At 41.5% G+C, this 21,086-nt stretch overlaps 1 protein-coding gene across 3 annotated transcripts in view; it reads right to left on the bottom strand.

The window, feature by feature from the left end:
- plcl2 (phospholipase C like 2) overlaps positions 1-21,086 on the bottom strand; it is a 315,017-nt gene that overhangs the window by 129,063 nt on the left and 164,868 nt on the right. For all 3 annotated transcript variants that reach the window (XM_078538540.1, XM_078538539.1, XM_078538541.1), the window contains one exon: positions 5,796-8,282. In XM_078538540.1, the coding sequence (XP_078394666.1) occupies positions 5,796-8,282 (2,487 nt within the window). The remainder of the gene's footprint in view (positions 1-5,795; positions 8,283-21,086) is intronic.

Raw genomic sequence — 21,086 nt, forward strand, 5'->3', positions numbered from 1 at the left:
ATGTGGCAATTGGTAATGCGCATTAAAAATGAGGATAACCCAAGGAGCCTTGTTGTGTGTTGAGTTAACCCATTTCAGTTAGATCAGCAGTAAGGTCACAACAATTGGCATTGATTCCCTTGGACTAAAGAGGGTAAAAAAGAAAATCAATCAGCCAGGGATCAGTGGCAGAACGTCCCTGAGAGCAAGTATGGATTTAGGATGAGGACAAGATCTAGCTTCCACGTAATGCCCTAATGTATGAATAAAACCATAGGATCAGTACAGTTTACAGCACAGTAGGAGACAATTCACACTGCTGTGCTTGTTGAACTTCTTTGCTGTAACATTCCAAACCTAATCCCACTGGCCTGCTCTCTCCTCATGGCCTATAGAACCACAGAAGTTTGCAACATAGAAGGAGCGCTCACTATCAAAATGCCCCAAGAATTACCATAGATCGCGGCGTATAAATCGACTCGACATATAAGACAATTATTCAGCACCTGTTTAGGTCTATACTTGGCATGTAAGTCAACACCCATTTTTTAGCTAATAAATGTATGTTTAGGGCTATACTCGCATTAGGATTGACCTCAATTTTTCAGCTCAGAGTTACATGTTTAGAGTTATACTAGCCTTTAAGTTGGTGCATGGGATCAAGCAGGCAATACGGGCAATGCTGCCAAGAAGATGCACAGAAGTTTAAGATACACCCACACAGAGCAGAGCACGCATGGCAACCACACATGACGAACAGAAATGGGTCCTCCTGCACTAACTCTGGTGGTTCACATTTTATACTCAGCATACAAGTCGACCCCCGTTTTTAGAAGGATTTTTTGAAGCTTCAAATGTCAACTCATATGCCGCGATCTATGGTACTTTGAATGTATGTTTAGAACGGAGTCAGTGATCCGATTAAACTATGGTAAGCTAGAAATTAATTGAATCCATTTAATTATTAATTAAATCCATTTAAGCATATGTGAAACAACACTTTCTCACAGAAGTTGGGAATGTATAAGCCATCAAGGCCAGAGACTGAGAGATAATTTGTTAGGGAATATAAGTATGTCAACCTTATCTGAAAATGTATGGAGCTCTTTTTTAAGAAGTGATTGATTGATTGGAGTGAAATTTCCAGCTGACATGTCTGGATTCTAATGATTTATTAATCTGAGGTTATTATGGGTCCTGCCATAGCTGTTTTGGGCTCAATGGCACCAAAAAGGGTTCTAGCACCTGCATCTCTTAGATTGAGGAGATTTTTATTTGAAAATCATAGATAAGATGGAGTTTATTAGTGTGTGAGAGATCAAATCAGTCTTATTTCTATTTATTATTTCTTTTAGTGCACTACCAAGCAAGTACCATTGACAGTGCATTTAATGAAAAGAGAAAATCGTTTTGCTACTCAACTGGGTTGCTACCCAAAACCTAACAAGACACTGAGAGAATGTTTCACCTTTTGGGGGATCTGGAACTAGGGAACACAGTTTTAAAATAAGGGATCTCCCATTTAAGACAGAGATGAGGATGAATTTCTTCTCTCCGAAGGTCGTTTAATCTTTTGAATTCTCTACCCCAGAGAGTAGTGGAGGCTTGGTCATTGAATATGTTCAGGGTTGAGTTAGACAGATTTTTGATCTACAAGCGAGTCAAGGGTTATGGGGGGGCAGGCAGGAAGTGGACTTGCGACCACAGTCAGATCAGCCATGATCTTATTGAATGGCAGAGCAGGCTCAAAGGGCCAAATGGCCCACTTCTGCTCCTATTTCTTATGTCCTTACATTCACTGTCCTGTCCTCCTTTGAAGGTGTCATTGAAATCAGTCACACAATTATCAAATAAATCAATAAGTCAAAAAGGACTACTGAGGGACAGATGCATTGTTGGAGATGAGTCATTAAACTTGTTCTGGTGGTTCAGATGAATATTAAAGATAGCTATCGTCAGCTGTCCCTTGATTTGAGGATGACATTTACTCAGGGTCGCGGGCTTCTGCCTGAGTCTTCATGTGACTGAACAGTCTGATTCTTGACCCGCAGATCTTTGGGCATGTATGGCAGGACGTCCCATGAGGCTGTGGTATCTAGAATGCAGGATTTGCTTCCTTTTCTTTCCCTCTTTGCCAGCGCTCTGTCTTATCAATAAGACACTGTAATTTGAAGCATGATGCAGCTTGATGGATAAGTTGTCGCCATCTGAATGACAGGTAGTAAGCTCCTCCCAGTCATTAATGTCATTGCGGTCTACTTCAAGGAGAGCTTCTGAGTGTCTTTAAAGCGTTTTCTTTGTCTTCCCCTGGAACGGTGACTATTTAAGAGTTGGGAAAACAGGACCTGGTGGGGAGAGCTTTTTGGCCATCTGGACATGGTGTCCAGTCCATCAAAGTTGATTTTGCAGGAGTTTTGCCTGAATATTTGTGGAGCTGCATTCAAGAAGGGCACCAGTGTTTGTTTGATGGTCCTCCTATTGAATCCACAGGATTAGGCAGGGATGCTGATGAAATTTCTCTGGTGCTCTTATGTGTTGCTGATGCACACTGCAGTACAGGAGCGTGGTGATGACAACTAGGACTTCTGTTGACTTGTGGAGGTCTTTGTTGTCAAACACTTGCTGCCGTTGTTTGTAGAACTGGTATTCACCTCATCAAATATTAAAGCTATCATGCAGATATATGAAAACAATAAGGAGTTTTCTCAGTGTCCTATCAATATCTTTTTTAACCGTTATCATTAACAGTTTAAATAATCATTAATCTCTGTTGTTTATGGGATCTTGCTCTACACTAGATGATTGTTATGTTTGCTTACATAAAAAATAGTAACTGTATTTCAAAGTAATTTATTACGGATGAAATTTTGGGGCATTTCTGAGAAACTGCAATCCAAATCGCATATCAGTCTTTACTTGAAATTCTAAAAGGACATAGCAATATTCCAGTACTAGTTTTGTTTTAACGACAATTAACTTCTTGTTTTAGATACATCAGTAGCTTCCAACTATACAGTCTGCATTAGGAATCTCAATTTCTTTTTCCCCAATAAGAGGCAGTTTTACTACAGGAAACAGATGTCTTGCAAGTCACCGATTATTTCTGGAGGACCACAGCTGCATAAATTTCAATATGCAGCACAACATTATTAGAATAAGTGTGGGCAAAAGGGTGGCTTCTGAGCTATTTCCAACAATTGGCACTGGATCCCAGCTATCCCTTGCTGCATCCAGCAAAGGAAGAGACCCTCACCAATATCCTACTTATCTCTAAAGAAGTACAATATGACCAGATTTAATATTAAGTTCTATGTTTATGTTAATATGTTCTCAAAATTAGCCAGTTAATTGAAATAGATGCAGAGCAATGGATAACATAAGAAGTTGGTGGGTTGGAATTTGATTGCACTGGATCTCATACTGAGAGGTATAATGGAGATTTCTTTATTATTTTGCCAAGATGTTTCAACCTTTAACTCTGTTGTTGGTGAATATGATATATAGCAAATGCCAGTTCTCCAGTAGAAAACAGAATTACTTTTTGGTTACTAGTTTCACTTAAAAGAGAATTTCTCAAAAATGTAGTGACAGAAGTTCATGTTATACGGAATACACTATTGCACTAGATGAAACATATGGATGAGTTTTATTGTTTCTTTATTGGGTTTTTGGGCAAAGTTTAAGTAAACCTGCCTAATTGTACAGAAGATATCAAGCAGATTGCCTGAAATTCTTTATTGTCAAACTTTTGAATAAATATTCTAATCAATCAGTTGATTAATCATTCATAACAACAGTGCCCATTTGCGAGTAATGATTTGAGAAAAATAAACACATCTTGTTATCTATATTATCCTTTTAAAGGGAAACTTTGAAGGAACTCTGACAAATGGTTACTTTCAAAACATTAACCTTGCTTTTCCATTTAAAAATGCTGACAGTCCTGCTATGTATTTTCAGTATTTTCTGAGATTGTTTAGATACACAAATAAGTAAACAGATAGCAGTTGCTACAAATAATTTTTAAATTATATGGATATTAAAAATATATTTTAATAGCAGATCATCAATGGTAATGCATTATTATCAGATTATGTCAATTTTGATCATGGAAACCAAACTGCAGAATTCTTAGCATACTTAAATTTATACTTGTTAAACTCTTCAGAGCATTCAGAATAATTTCTGCATAAAAAAAGACAGTGACAGTGGACGCTATCAGAGATAACATGGTTATAAAATTAAGGTATATATGACTTTTAACTCTATCCTGAATCACCACCCTATAATGACTTCACAGCATGGTCAGCCTGAAGGGTGCAGCACTCACAAACAGGACAATCCATCTCCCAGCTGAACCTATTATAACATTGGGACCAAGAAACTTGAAATTGTAGCAGCCTCATGCAAGAAGCTTGTATGTGATAGCAAATAGCTCAAGAAGCATTTTTAGATCTGCTGTGCATGTGAAATAAGTCCTTCCCATTGGTTCCTGGATTGACATTGTTCACGGATCGCCTTTCTCAGTTATTGTTTCCTTTTCCTTGAAATCTGCTCTGATCCCCCCTCATTTCAAAAAAGCACTTGGCTCCACCATCCCTGCAAACTCCCACCCCACTCCCTATCTCCCTTTCCACTTCAACGTCCTTGAACATGCCATTGTCTCCCAACTATGCCCGTCTTTCCTGTAACTCCATGTTTGAATTCCTACAATCAAGTTTCTATCCCTTCCACGGTACCAAAACAGCTCATATCAAAGTCACAAATGGCATCCTATGTGACTGTGACCAAGGTTAACTATCCTTCCTCCATCTTCTCAACCTGTCTGCAGTCTTTGACATACCTGAGCGCACCATCCTTCTCCAATGTCATCCAGGTGGGTGCGACTACGTCCACCTGGTTCCATTTTCATCACCTGCAATAGCTTCTCATCTCACTCCATTGTTACTAGTGTTTCCCCAAGGATTTATCCTTGGCCCCATCCTATTTCTCATCTACAAGTTACCTCTCATTATCTAAAAGCAGAACATAATTTTCGATATGTGCACCGACGACACCTCATTCCTACCATCTCTCAATCCCTCTACAGTCTCTAAGCTGTCAAGACAGCTTACCCAACTTCCAATATTTGATGAGCAGAAATTTTCTCCAATTAAATATTGGGAAGACTGCTCTAGATGCTGACTCTATCCCTCTCCATGGCAAATGTCTGAGGTTGAACCAAACTGTTCACAATCTTCATTGTCATTTTTGATCCCAAAATGAGTTTCTGATCACATATCTCCATCTATTTCCACCACCAAAACATCACCCGACTCTTCCCCTGCCTCAGCTCATCTGCTGCTGAAACCTTCATCCTTGCCTTTGTTACCTCAAGACTTAGTTATTCCAATGGCTGGCCTCCCATGTTCTACTCACCAAGAACTTGAGGTCATCCAAAACGTTATTGCCTGTGTCCTCAATCTAACCAAGTCCCATTACTACAATCACCCCTCTTCTACATTGGGTCCCAGTTATGCAACTCCTCAGTTTTAAAGTTTTCATCCTTGTTTTCAATGCTCCTGAAAACCTATTTAACAAGCTTTGGTTATCTGCCTTAACATCTCCTCATGTGGCTCAGTGTCAAATTTTGCTTGATAATACTCTTGGTGAAGCCCTTTGGGATGTTTTACTATGTTAAAGGTGCTGTATAAATACAAGTTGTTGTTATTTACATCCCATTTCTATCATGCCGTAAAATTAACCAATAGAAAACATTTATCCTAATTCTTATTACATTGCATGAGAGTAAACAAACCATATTTATGCAACCATACCTGCATATTTTCTCGAAGATCAGCTGCTTCCCGCAATTGCTGGACAACAGTCTTGAATATTTCATCTACAGACTTTATCAAGATTGTTCTCATGCCAGCATACTCTCTTGACTTTTTAGCTTTTCTCACAGAAAGGCCACGTTTGTGAGGTTTCCCTCCACCTCTCCGGTTAGTAATTGCCACATGTACAAATAATGAGGCATATGGTAGATTTTCACCTGTCAGTGACTGAAGCGGCACATGTCTGTATCCAGGTTGCAAGCATTCAAAAGGAATTGTATACTGAGCAATAAACTCATCTCCAATATAATCGTCATCGAGAACCACAAATCGTACCATTGCCAGCTCAGGGAGGTTAATCTGGAATTCAAAACTCTCATCAAAAATGGGGTTCTCTCCATTTTGGTTAACCGTTTTAGTTCTTTGTTCTGCACAGTCTGCAGGTATTCCATGGATCTCAACATACACATAGGGATCTACTACATCACCTTTAGAACCTGAGCCTTTGGGTTTTGGAAAGTTTTGGCCACTAATAATTTTGATGTGGAGTAGTTGGGGAGAAACACCTGGCACTGAATCCTTAGTGTTGGCACTAAAATAGGAGACTTCTTCTCTCATGATGGCAGGACGGAGCACGTATCCACAATTCCCATTTTGACGGAACCAACCAATATTAAGGTCCATCATTAAACCAGGTGTCTGATAATTCATTGCCACTACTTGGCAGCCACATTTCCAAAAGTCCTGGGGATTCATGTTGCTTGAATCTATCCTCATTGGATTTGGATATATTCTGGCAAGGAAACGCTTATTGTAATTGACAAAGTCCTTTGGGTACTCGTTGGCAAGTTTACCGGCAGTTACTTCATTGAATGAACAAAATTCCCAAAATTTCTGATTTTGAAGTGAGTCCGTAAAGTCTTTAAACAGTACAGATTTACAAAGAGTCACCATGTCTGAGAGTTCTTTGCAAAGCTTAAATTTTCTGTTTGGAATTACATTCTGCTGGTCTGCATTCTCACCTGCCGCCTTTTTTGCCATCTCTGCACCTTCATCTTCATCCGTAATATCACCTGCAGAGCCTGCGCAAATTTCTGGTAGTTTTTTTGCCTTCAACAAAATTTTGTACTTAAGGACTGCAGGGGAGGGTAGGTAACAGTCATCAACGCTTGGGAGCTTTGTGTACAGTTTGTCTCCAAAGGTTTCTTTCATATGTCGGATCATTAACTTCTGCTGTTTTAATGAGCAGTGGTTTTCCAAACATAAAATCAAAGGGTATTCCGATGCAACAAATGCATATTTATTAATTACATCAATGACACTGCAGAAGGCTATCTTTGATGTCATAGTGTGGCCTGTATAAATGACTGGTTCATTGTCAGTACCATCCCATGCATCCACTTCAATACTTCGGCACCCCATTTTCAGAGCACGAATATATCCTGTGATATCTGAAGGACCTCGGAACTGATCCTCAATCAAGTAGGTGTTGTGTGATGCATTAATGTAATAATGAGACACTGGTTGAGTCATGTCCTGACAAACTTTCTTGTGCTCTGGATCAAATATATGGCATTCAGGTGAGATGAGGTACTTGGTAAAACCATCTAAGGAAAGCCAACCATTTTCCTGTCCTTCTTCTGATGGCTCATACTTCTGAATAATGTTCATGCTCACTTGTTCTGTAACGTGTGGCATTCCTTGCTCTGCCTCCAAAAACATCATCAAGTCCTTGGAATCTAGAAATTCTTTATTGCTTGAAAATTGAACTAACAAAAAATATATTTCTGGCCTCGTGCAAAGCTCATGATAAACTTCTATAAGTTCCTCTTTGATAACATCAGTTCCTACTTTTTCATTTGCTTTGTGCAATTCTTTGAATTTCAATTCAATTTTGGTATTTTTCAGTCCAGAATTCAGGTTCTTAATAAGCTGTACAGCTTTGCTAAATGATATATGCCCTACATCTTTTGTATCAGCATCAGCAAAAACACTTGAAAGCCATGATGCCCGCATGTTATTGTGACCACTCGCTATCATATCTAGTGTGTGCTTCCCATAGGAGATCAGGTACCGTAAGCCTGTAACCCAAATATTTGCTACATCTGCAGAATTAGCTACAAGGTCCAATGACTCATAGTTTTCTCCATAAATTATTGAAAATGCACTATCTTCTGAAATGTGATCATAAATAGCGTTGGTGCGAAACATTTCTGTATTTTTTCCTGTTCGAACCTCTTTGATTGATGTTATATCAATTTTTGCTTTATCCAATTCTTTCTTTGATGGATCCCACCTAAGGGATTGCATGTCTGCATCCAAAAGAAAATAGCGGTGATAGACTCTGGAATTTGAGCGAATTTTTTTAAGTTCAGAGCCTTCAATCATTGAATTGATGCAATCACTGGCACTGCTGATCTTCTTTTCTGTTGGCATGCTGCTGAAGGAGACTGTTTTCTTTCTCTCCCTTCGTTGTCTGGTGCCATCCTGCAAAGAGGAAAAAGTTCTATAAATACAAATGTTTATGTGCAGGATCTTTGATAACACATGCAAACCTCTGCTCCTATTGTTTGGAGAATAGGTGGAAGGAGCAAACAGATGGAACTGCTGTACTGTGAGACCACAAGATACTGACAAGGGTGGCAACAACCAATCTTGTAAACAACAAAGGTAGGCAGTTTATTTTTCTCCTTAATATGTCAAATATAATTGGTTTAGCGAAGCGACGCTGCACAATGAGAATGATGAGATGGAGGCTTGATTCTTCATTCAATTCAATGCATGATCTCAATAGGATCACTGCGGGGCATTATAAAGTGGAGGTTGGGTAATTCTCAACATTGAGGAAAAGAAAATCAGAGACACCAATCACGAGGAGTTCTAAGAGTGAGTGGAAGAACAGCAGCATAAATAGTTGCTTTAGCCCCTTGCTTGAAGGAGAACCCAAAAGGCCAGAGAGGAAGGAAACATTGAAAATTAGAAGGCTACATAATCTCAAAAACGTTACAATTACAGGTTACTTCTTTAAACAAATTACACATCGACAAAGGTTGTTGTCCCAATCCCCTTCTTCCTGAGTGAACAGTGCTGCAGAATCTTAAATATTTCATAGCATCCGAATTACAAAATAACTTTGTGATATTTCGCCCCCCCCACTTCAATGAAAAAGACACTGCATGATCAGAAATTGAGCTCCACAATTTTCTGAAAGTTGAATAAAGGTTTTGTGGACAAGCTAAAGACTGAGAAATAACTATGATCGGTACCCATTTGTGATGATACCTGTAGACTGCCTATTCCAGCAATTTGCACTGCACACATCCAGAGTTACATATTGAGAGCAAAACTAATTGTCACCTGCATACTGCCCAATCAAACAAAGAATGTTATTTTCATTCATATTGAATTAAACGCTGAAAAAAATTCTACTGTCATAAAAATATAACCAACAGCTGCTGTCATTTTTATCATTAAATAGCATTGGGATAACATACTGTGACAGTGTGCACTGCATAACAGCACAGGGTCACAAAATAAAATAGATGTCATTTGTGATGTGGTGAACAAAACATGCTGGTTACCTCTCAGTAAATTGCACAAAGCTTCATTGGCACCATTTAGATAATGCCGTAAACCTCAACAGTAAAGTACAAGTTGTGCATGCTCGAGTGTGGATTATGTTGGATTTAACTGAGAAACGCAGACATTATTCACATTGTACTAGGTAGACATTCTTGATTTAAATCATTTTATTTCTTTCAGCTAATGAAAGATGGTAGAATGTCTTGTGGCGTCCCTGCCTCTGAGGCAGAAGCTCTGGATTCCAGACCCACTCCAGGCCAAGGAAGGTGCATTCACAACATGGCCAAAATGGTTGTTTATCAGCCTGCAAATCCTTCCACTATGCCTATGGCAGGCAGTAAGAGCAGAGAGTCTGTCTCCTGGTCCGCCAGAACCAGCAGGAGGTAATGGCAAACTACTGCAGTACCTTGCTAAGCATAACCATGAACCAACGCATGTAACTCCATGGTCGCCAATGCCCTCTTAGGGCATGTTACCTGAACAAAGAAAGGGAGAGAGAGGATGATAGGTGACACAACTCTCCTTAAGTATTTAATAACTGGTGCAATGGGTTTCTTACAATTTTTGTTTGTCGTCTTGCTCTTTGAGTCTTCTTCAATGTAGGCTAAAAAAAGTTGAATATTCGCACAGATCTTAAAAATATACCTTGTGCCACATTTCAGGTTGCTTCAGACAGTAAGTTATGGAAAATTTTTCTTTGAGCAAAAAACTAGAACATACCAAACCATTTGCAGAATGTGTTAAATTGCTTTGCTAATTTGCCTTATTGGCATGGGTTAATCGGTATTTCCAGAGTGAGCAATTCAGAAAATTATCAATTAATCATAAAAATTATCAATGAATTCAACAAATTCACGTTGCTATTTATCCAATTTCCCCAAGATAAACATGGATGTATTCTATATCATTCACTTAATGGATTTTGTGAGCAAAGCCTGCTGCATGTTTATTCTCATTCAACTGGGATGAACAAAAGTACAGTAAAGATTTAGACAATTACCATTTTTACTCAACCAAGAGTATGCCATGGCAGAAAATTAAACCATTCTGTAAAGAAGATATCATTTTTTCCAATTTTACTGTCGATACTGTGAAGCAGGTCTGTGGGGGCAGTGTGTATGTTGGTGTGTGTGTGACTGATTTAATTAAACTGAAGACAGCCAGGTTACAATATTTAAATCATCAAAGGGTTAGGTGTAAAAGCAGGCATTTTGAAGTGGTAATGGACAATCTAAGATGGGATACTAGTAAATAAAACATGAATAGGAACTTACATTAGGAGATAAATGAGGAGTTGAATTTTTAGCTGTTGAATTTCAAAGAGAGAAAAAAGAAAGTTTTACAACTGGAAAAGATCATAAATGAATAAAGCAAGCTTATTAAGTTTAGATTTCCCAAAATTAGTGGATAAAGACAACATGAAAGATTTTTATATTCTGGGAAAGGTAACTTACCAAGAAAGGTAAGAACAATTGGTTTAAAGATGATAGAGGAAAAAACATGTTTAAGAAAAGATTGAAGGCTGCATGGTGTGTGGCCATGTGGGATCTTGAAGTATATGCTGTGCGCAGACAGACCTGTAAAGCAAACAGCCTCTCGCCACCCCAGAGAAGTGTCTGGTTGTTCCAGAAAGCAAGGTTTTGTTACAAGCCTTGGATTTCCATTGTCAAGTGAGAGGGAGAAAGAAGCCCTGTGAGATAACTCCCCTGTAGCAACAGTAGGTGCCTTACAGTAATATTATTGGATGTTTTATAGATTAAGAATCTATACGCACTGTTGCCTGGAAACGGAAGTTTATTTGTGAGTCTAGCTAAGTAGGAACCTTTTGGGGAACGTTGTAAGACTAAATTTAACCGTGTAACTGTAATCTTGTGTGTTTACGTTTTCTTTTCTTTTGTTAATAAATGTTTGAATTTAATATTTAAAATCTCCAAAAGTGGTAGTGGGATCTTTACTTCTGGCTTCAGTACACATACCTTCTTGTAATAAACACACAAATTGTAAATCATTGTGATAGCTTGACCAATTTTCTCTTTGGGACTTGGTTAGCCTGGCAATTATCACCTGCCAAAGCATAACAATACTTCCAAGGCAGAAATAAATAAAGCTGCAAGGCAGCAACTGGCTTTATTCAAAACAAAGAACTGGCTCAGATAGCCACTTGAAAATCAATGCAACTAATGTAGTGCTGAATGCAGCACGTAAAGGGCCATGGTGTTCAGGAAAATTATTTGGCAAACCTTTATTTTGTTGGTAGGAGGAAAAATCACAAGTCATGTATAATCCCAATACACAGATGACATAAATGACATGCTCCAACATAATGCTATTCTATTGCAAACAAGTAAAAACAAATCAATCCTTCAACTTACACATTAAAACAACCTTCAGAGCTTTGAAAATCAAAAAGAGTTTGGGCGGAATTGTCCCAGATTTGCACAATGTGTGGTAATGGGCATGAAAAAGAACATTTTACCTGCCAGCCGCAGTGGTGGCATTTCATGCCGTTTCATCCCAATCCCGCCTCATTAATCATGCATTCCTGGGAAACACACCGTTTCAATGGCGGGCAGGCTCTCATTTGCCTACCACGCTGTCACCTCACCGCTTCCTCATGCCGGGTGCCATATTTAAAGAGCAGGCTCTCAGTGCTTCCAGCCCAGGACTGCTGCCCAAGACATGGCCCCAAAAGGCAAGAAATCTACAGCCCCCTGATTCAGCAGGATCCCTGGATTGCATTTTGGACACCGTGGAGGCCCGCCATGATGTCCTCCACCCCCACTCTGGCCGCGGGAGGTCCAGCAATCGCCACTCCGGCTTGGTAGGCGATGACAGTGGTGATCAGTGCCAATGCTGCACAGACGAGGTTGGCCATCCAATGCAGAAAGAGAATGAATGATCTCATTGATGTCACCAGGGTAAGGCAACCATCTTATCGCTCTAAACACACACACTCACAAGGCCATCACACATTCACTGGCATCTCACTCACTGCCAGCTCAAAGGACATCACTCTCTCACACATACCCTCACATCTCCATCTGGCCTCATCTCCTCTGGAGACTGCCTCCTCAGCCCTCACCATCTTGAGGCCACTTGCATAGATCAACTGTGCCCCACACACAGCCTGGGATACCCCCTTTCCCCAGTATATCCCTCACCCTGCAGCCTCTTCCCCTGCCTGAAGCCACTTCTCCCTCTTCCCAAGCAAGCCTTAGCCCTGCAGCCATTGAAAAGCCACCCCCACCTTACAGCTGGTCTGGTAGGTAGAGACCTGCTGGTGAGCCTCCCTAAAAGTGATGTGGTGCTGTCTGTGAAGGCTGGCAGTGATGACCACAAGTGCTGCCCGAAGCAAGGTAGGCAAACAAACCTCAACATCAGCTCGCCAGATACACATTGCTCATGTACAGTTGTGAAACACTCTGTCGTGCTTAGATGGTCCAATGTGGGGGGGACGATTCCAACAGCTGGGCTTATAATGATACACAGATGTATTACAATGAAGTTCCCGACCTCCAATGATGGGCAAAGCGGATGATTGTAAACTGGTTTCACGGCATTGTGAAACTGATTTTTGGCCTTCTCGCCATATTGTTTGCTCACACTGCCAAACATACCCACCGCCAATGGGCAAGGAAAATTTCACCCTTTATATATATAATACATCTAATAATGCAACTTTTGCATGCCCTGTTGGCTATCACTGGCTCTTGCAAATGGATATAGAGGAGTATTTTACAGGGTATACAGCACAAAAATATTGCAGCATGGACACAAGAATCTAAAGACATTCAATTCAACTCTTTGTCCCTTTTAGATTTCATGCTCACTCATTATAAAATGGAAACTACAGCAAATTAGAGTGGATTTGAGGGCTGAGAGTGAAGCACATCTGTCATGGGAGTGGTTCCAACTGCTGCAGCTTTAATTCTGCACCAGACAAGGATGATTATGCAACAGTAAACTACAAAATGCAGATTTTTTTCTAAGAATTAGGAAGAACCAAGAACTCAAGTCCAGCAGAATCAATAAGTTATTTGCACACAATTCTGTGACCCACAGTTTTCCACTGAATATTTAGTTTACAGTAGTTCAGTAAAATGTATTTATTTTCCTTAACTTTGAAAGTGAGTTTTGTTTTCTCTAAGGTGAAGATACAATTGGGTAGCAGCATCATGTTCTCTCATGTCAATGCTGCCAGCTGTAAAGTACAACTCTATCTAATTTGTCCCAACCATCCACTTTAGACCCAAACTCAAGGGAACACCTTCCATCAGTAATTCTTTTCCCTTGTCCCATGATAAATTCATCTCATTTCCATTTTCCACTTTCACAGCGTATTCTGTGTTAATCTGATGCAGCAAAGACATGGAAAATGATTAGGCAACATAAAAATTGTGAGCAATAAAGAGGGAAGACAATAAGGGATTTTATGAATCCAACAAAAAAGGGTTTAGAACTTAAAGTGAGGCCCAACAGTGATTTAATTAAAAGCAAAATATTGCAGATGCTGGAGATCTGAGAAGAAAAACAGAAAGCGCTGGAAAAACTCAGTGGGTCTGGCAGCTTCCGTAGAGTTCCGAAGAAGAGCCATAGAACCATGGAACCATAGAAAAGTTACAGCACAGAAGGAGGCCATTCGGCCCATCTTGTCCATGCCAGCCCGAGGACACCCAGGTGCCCTTTCTAATCCCACCTTCCTGCACCCGGCCCATAGCCCTGCAGTTTACAGCACTTAAGGTGCAGATCCAGGTACTTTTTAAAGGAGTTTAAAGTTTCTGCCTCTACCACCAACTTGGGCAGCGAATTCCAGACGCCCACTACCCTCTGCGTTAAAAAGTTCTTCCTCATGTCCCCCCTACACCTTCTGCCACTTATCTTGAATCTATGTCCCATATTGGACTCAAAATGGTAACTCTTGTTTCTCTCTTCACAGATGCTGCCAAACCTGAGTTCTTCCAGCACTTTCTGTGATGTAATTAATTTGGTAATATAATTTAGTACGAATTACCATATTAATGGAGAACAAGAGTGAAAGGATATGGTGTAAACATCTATTTCAATGACACTTGGACAGGAAAAGAAGTTGATATTGTCTGTGGGAGACAGAAAGCTACCAAATGAACTACTCTGGATAGACATCACTATCCGCAAACATCCAAGTGAATCCTAGAGGTTGGATCTTTTGCCCCCGGCAGGTCAGGAACGAGGGTGAACGGGCAGGCAAATTCTTGCCCCTGGACAGTGGGTGGATTACTTGGCTCCATTCCGCATCACATCCACAAGCGGCAGGTAGCCAACTGACCCAATTTAAAGCATACTGAGGTTTTCCAAGTTCCTGGAGGCAGTGGGAACAGTTTAGCTGCTTGGGTATATTCCCACAGTGGTGGTCGGGCTGTAAAGGCCATTTTTCATTTAAAGTTTGAAAAAATTGGAGCGTTTTGAAGCGCCCTCCGTGTCATTCTGTTGCTGCTTTCAAGCTGGAGGGCCACTGACATGCCATGAGCTTAGAGAGTCTGTCTGCCATCCTTAATTGAACAGCAAACCAGCCCTCTGGCCATTTACTGGCCACCCCGGGGAAAATCACATTGAGTGAACATTTCCCACACATGCAGGCTTCTGACCCACATTTGAACCTGACAGCAGGGGGAGAATTTTCTCCCCGTCAGAGGGGCTGAGCGGGAGCGGGAGTGGGCGCGGGTGGGCGTGCAGCCGATTGCCACCTGCCATAGGCTGCATGCCGCCATTTTACGTGGGCGGGCCAATTAAGGCCCACCCAGCGTGACGCACACCCAGGAACACTGAGTCCTCCTTGTGCAGGCAGGGGGACTAGGCTGAGTCGGGGCCTGCGCTGTTTCACACATGTGCTTCTAAGGGCGCAGAAATCTCCCTGAGGCATGGAGCTGCCTCAGGGAGTTTAATTTCATCATGGAAAATTTAAATAAAGAAAAAAAATTTCAGACATGTCCCCTCATGTGACAATGTCACATGAGCTGGGGCATGTCAATGAATTTTAATAAAAATATTTATTTGATTTATAAATCCTTCATGAAACCTCATCCCGCCCGTGGATGAGGTTTCATGATAAATGTGAAGGCCGCCTGGGTTCTTCGGTTTCTCACCAACCTTAAGGTTGGACGGGCAGCATTCTTAACAACTCTAATTACTTTCTTAATGGCCTTAATAGGCCTTTGACAGTTCAGCGGGCGAGCAGCCAACTCCGGTGTGTGCCTGCCAAACTGAAGATCTGAATGATGTGCAGTGATGTCGGGACACACGCCCGACGTCACTGTGCATCATTTTACGTGTCAGGGAGCACGGCCTGCCCCAGCACGCCGACCCAAAGATTCTGGCCCAGGTTTCAGAAGCCCACAGGGAAAATCCACTCCTGGTGTATACAATGGACTGATTTCACTGTTCTCAAGTGATCCAGTGCACTTGAACATTGCCTCAGGAAAATCTCCTTTTATTTCTTCTGAATATCAACCGTTTTATCAATCAAACTATTGTTCTCAGGACTGTCACTGACCTTATCACCTCTGGAGATCTTCCCTCCATTAATTTCCCACCTCACAGTCCCCAAACCCCAAACAACCCACTCTACTTTCTTCCCAAACTCCAAAAACAATACTGTCCTATTATTGGGATCCATCTATCTCGGGAGACGATGTTCTGTGCCCAGGGTGTATGTCACTTCTGTATTGAACGTGGTCTGTTGTGGCTGTGGAGGCTGACTGGTGAGTGGCAATCCCTTCTGTAGCTGGCACAGATGAATAACGTTGGCCTGAGGTCATCTGGTCTTTTTCCTTTCACCATGCTCATTTCATTTGTCCTCTGCTTTTTCCAAGCCCTACCTGACAGCTTGTCTCCAGGCACTCCGCTAAAAAGCAAGGAATTCCCATGCATCGACTCCGATCCCGGTCAGCTTGAAGTCTCGCTTGCAGACATTCCTGTATCACAGACCTGGGTGACTTGTTGGTCTCATACCAATAGCAAACTCGCCACAGAGCATGCCTTTGGGGATGTCACCGTCATCCATTCAGTTCACATGACCCAGTGGACAGAGTCATTGCTGACTCAAGGTGGCAAACATGCTGGGATCCCTCACGCTGGTGCACTTCCATATTCGGCACTTTGACCTACCAGGAGATGCCAAATATTTCCCTGAGGCAGCAAAGATGGAAGCTGTTCAACAGCTTTTCTTGCCTTACATAAGTTGTCCATGCTTCGCTACAATAAAGGAGAGTGCTGAGAACACAAGCCTGGTGCACATGGAGCTTTGTATTTTCAGTTAACTTGCTGTTGGCCCACACTCGACTTCTCACCTTTGACATGACAGCTGTGACCTTGGCAATCCTGGTGCTGATTGCAGCGTCACGGGACAGGTTGCTGGTGATTGTTAGTCCAAGGTATGTGAAGTTGTCGACGACCTCCAGAGTTGTCAATGTTGATGGAAGGTGGAGTCTCTACATCCTGGCCCATAACTTTGGTCTACCTGATGCTAATTGTCAGTCCAAACTCCTTGCAGGCCTGAGAGAACTGATTTACAAGCTGTTGCAATTGAACTTCAGTGTGGGATGCCAGCGTAATGTCATCAGCAAACAGCAACTCATGGACATGGACGTTACGCACCTTGGTTTTGGTGCACAATCTTGCCAAGCTGAACAGCTTGTTGTCAACTTTGGCATGCAGGTAGACATTCTCATTTGATTCGCCAAATGCATACAGTAGTAGCACAGGGTAAAATATGCCAAGGAGAGTTGGCGCCAATACGCAGTCCTGCTTTTCCCCGCTGCTGATCTTGAAAGGCTCAGATGTTGTTCCACTGTAACTAGCAAAACTATGCATGTTCTTATGTAAGGAAGAAATGATGCCCGGGAGTCCAGATGAGCAGTCTATTTTTCACAGTGGCTGTCTCTGCTGATAAGGTCGAAGGCCTTGGTGAGGTCTATGAATACTATGTAGAGTGGTCTGCACTGTTCACGGCACTTCTGTAACTGCCAAAGTGAGAAAATCAGTTCAACTGTTGATCTGCCAGCTCTGACATCCACTGAGACTCAGGGTAGATGCGTGATGACAGGGTCTGCAATCTGGTCAGAACAATGCGAGCAAAGACTTTCCCCACAATACTTAACAAGGAGACAAGGAGACAAGAACATGAGCCCTGGTTCAATGAAGAATGCAGGAGGACATGCCAGAAGCAGCACCAAGCATACCAAAAAATGAGGTGTCAACCTGATGAAGCTATAACACAGGACTACTTGCAGGCCAAACAGCGATAGCAGTAAATGACAGGCAGAGATAAGCAATCCCACAACCAATGGATCTAATCTAGCTCTGCAGTCCTGCCACATCCAGTCGTGAATGGTGGTGGACAATTAAACAACTCACTGGAGGAGGAGGCTCCACAAATATCCCTATCCTCAATGATGGAGGAGCCCAGCACATCAGTGCAAAAGATAAGGCTCAAACATTCGCAACAATTTTCAGCTAGAAGTGCCAAGTGCTTGATCCATCTCGGCCTCCTCTGGAGGTCTCCAGCATCACAGATATCAGTCTTCAGACAATTTGATTCACTCCACGTGATATCAAGAAATGTCTGAAGGCACCGGATATTGCAAAGGCTATGGGCTCTGACAATATTCCAGCAATAGTACTGTAGACTTGTGCTTCAGAATTTTCCATGCCCCTAGCCAAGCTGTTCCAGTACAGATACAACACTGGCATCTATCTGGCAATGTTGAAAATTGCTCAGCTATGTCCTGTCCACAAAAAGCAGGACAAATCGAAGCCAGCCAATTACTGCCCCATCAGTCTACTCTTGATCATTAACAAAGTGATGGAAGGGGTTGTCGGCAATGCTATCAAGAGGCACTTACATTGTAACAACCTTCTCACTGACGCTCCGCTTGGGTTCCACAGTCAGCTCCTAACCTCATTACAGCCTTACTTCAAACATGAACAAAAGAACCGAACTCAAGAAGTGAGGTGAGATTGACTGCCCTTGATATCAAGGTCACATTTGACTGAGTGTGGCATCAAGGAGCCCTAGCAAAACTGGAGTCAATGGGAATCAGGGGGGAAACTCTCCACTGGTTGCAGTCATACCTAGCACAAAGGAAGATGGTGTGGTTGTTGGACGTCAATCATCTCAGTCACAGGACGTCATTGCTGGAGTTCCTCAGCATAGTGGCCTAGGCTCAACCATCTTCAACTCCTTCATTAATGGCCTTCCCTCCATTATAAGGTCAAGAGTGGGGATGTTCACTGATGATTGCACAATGTTCAGCACCCTTCATGACTCCTTAGATGGCATTACCATCGCTGAATTCCCCACCATCAATATCGGAATCTGCTGTCAAGCCAAAAAGATGCTCTGCCGATCTCACAAATGAGTAATGTAGTATATGAATTTCAGTGCCAGTGTGATGCTCGGCATGTAGGCCATATGTCCCAAAGACCAGCCGATCGTATCAAAAAGCATGTCCCAGTTGCTGTTCGCTGTCCCGCCAGGTCATGCTTGCAAAACTGGGAAAACAGTGTCCAATGTTAAATGTGATTCCACGACTGGACAACACTTGCTAAATAATCCTCAGTGCACTAAGAATTACGCTGACAACCAATTTAAGGTTGTCAATCGGGCTCACAGTGTGGCACATTTACATGTACTGGAAGCTACATATATTAATACACAGGGCCGTGTTCTTTGCAGACAGAATGCACCTGTTTCAGCAAAACAAAATAAGTGACAGCCATTTGCTAACTCATTCTTCAGGGCAATGCCTTGACCAATCAGGGTCAAGCTGCCTGTTATAAATTTCAAACAATGCTTGGTAGTTAACTGTCAGTCACCATCACTGGTGCATTCTCCATTGCAACGCCTCTGCCAATCATTCACTTGCCAATCAGTCAACAGTCTCTTCTCATGCAGTATAAATTGTTGTTTTAATATTGCTATTCTTGCGAAGTGTCCTGATGAGTGCAAGACAAAAAAACTTCAACATGTCTCTTATTTCAGCAATACTCAAGTTCTTTACGACCAAACAACTATTCCCAATTTCACTCAAAAATCTTCATCGCTAAGGGAATTGTTGGGGAAGGATGGCATGAAGACCACCAATGCCTCTTCAAAGCACTGAAACAGTCATTGTCAGAAGTATCAACATTGCAATTTTACAAACCCAGGGAGACAACTACCCTGAAGACTGATGCCTCACTGAAAGTGTCTGGGCGCATGCATGCTACAAAAAGGCAAATGATTACATTTGCTTCAAAATCTTGGTCTATAACATAATCCAACTACTCCAATATCGAGCAAGAAACATTAGCTTCAGTGTTTGGAATTCTGTGTCTTCATTCCTATCTATCTGGCAAAAGATTTGTGATAGATACTGACCACAAGTCACTGGAGATGATTTGGCAAAGACCATTGACTAGTGTACTGTCAAAGTTGCAATGTCTCTTGATAAAGATTCAAGGTTACGCCTGTGTGATCATAACAGTCCTGACCACAAAATACAATTCCTTAAGGACTGCAGAATTAAATGTACTTTCAAATATCTCATATTCTTGTAAGATTTTAAAATATTTGTGCTCCTCAATACCTTGGTAATGTGTTACTTAAGTATACATTTTAGCAGTCAACATTCTGCAACATACAGTTCATGATAAATACTCTCAATGTACTTTACTGCTAAAATAGGTTGACTGTAATTTTGTGATCATGGAAGCTTATGTAACTATGAACTCTATTCAGCATTGCTGAAGAAAGAGACACATCGAAGCTTTTCATCTTGCACTCATCAAGACACTTTGCAAGAATACCACTATAAGGGGGAAACAAGAATTTATACTGTGAAGGGAGTGCTGAATGTTTGGCAAGTGGACTCTGATTGGTAGAAGCATTTTCATGGAGAATGCACCACTGATGATGACTGACAGTTAACTGCCAAGTATGGTTGAAATTTAAACCAGGCAGCTTGACCCTGATTGGTCAAGGCACTGCCCTGAAGAATAAGTCAGCAAATGGCAGTCACTTATTTTGTTTAGCTGAAACAGGCACAATGTGTGTACATGTTGTTTCTGTCTGCAAACACCAGGACCCTGTGTATTAATATATGTAGCTTCCAGTACATGTAACTGCGCAACACCGCAAGCCCGTACTTGTAAAACTCAAAACCCAGTGTCCAACATTAGATGTGATTCCACGATTGGACAACATTTGCTATATAATCCTCCGTGTGCTAAGAATTACACTGACAACCAATTTAACATAGTCAGTCGGGCTCGCAGTGTGGCACATTTGTGTGTACTGGAAGCTACATATACTAATACACAGAGCCCTGTTCTTTGCAGACAGAAAGAACATGTACACACATTGTGTCAGTTTCAGCTCAACAAAGTAAGTGACAGCCATTTGTTGACTCATTCCTCAGGGCAATACCTTGACCAATCAAGCTGTCTGATTTAAATTTCAAACAATGCTTGACAGTTTACTGTTGGTCACCATCAGTGGTGCATTCTCTATGGCAACACCGCTACCAATCAGAGTCCACTTTCCAACCAATCAGCACGCTCTTCACATTCAGCATAAATTGTTGTTTTCCCCTTATATTGGTATTCTTGCAAAATTTCCTGATGAGTGCAAGACAAAAAGCTTCGACATGTCTCTTTTTTCAGCAAGTCCAGTACTACCAACGATTATTTCTA

Source organism: Cetorhinus maximus, chromosome 3 (assembly GCF_964194155.1).
Source record: "Cetorhinus maximus chromosome 3, sCetMax3.hap1.1, whole genome shotgun sequence".
Taxonomy (NCBI): Eukaryota; Metazoa; Chordata; class Chondrichthyes; order Lamniformes; family Cetorhinidae; genus Cetorhinus; species Cetorhinus maximus.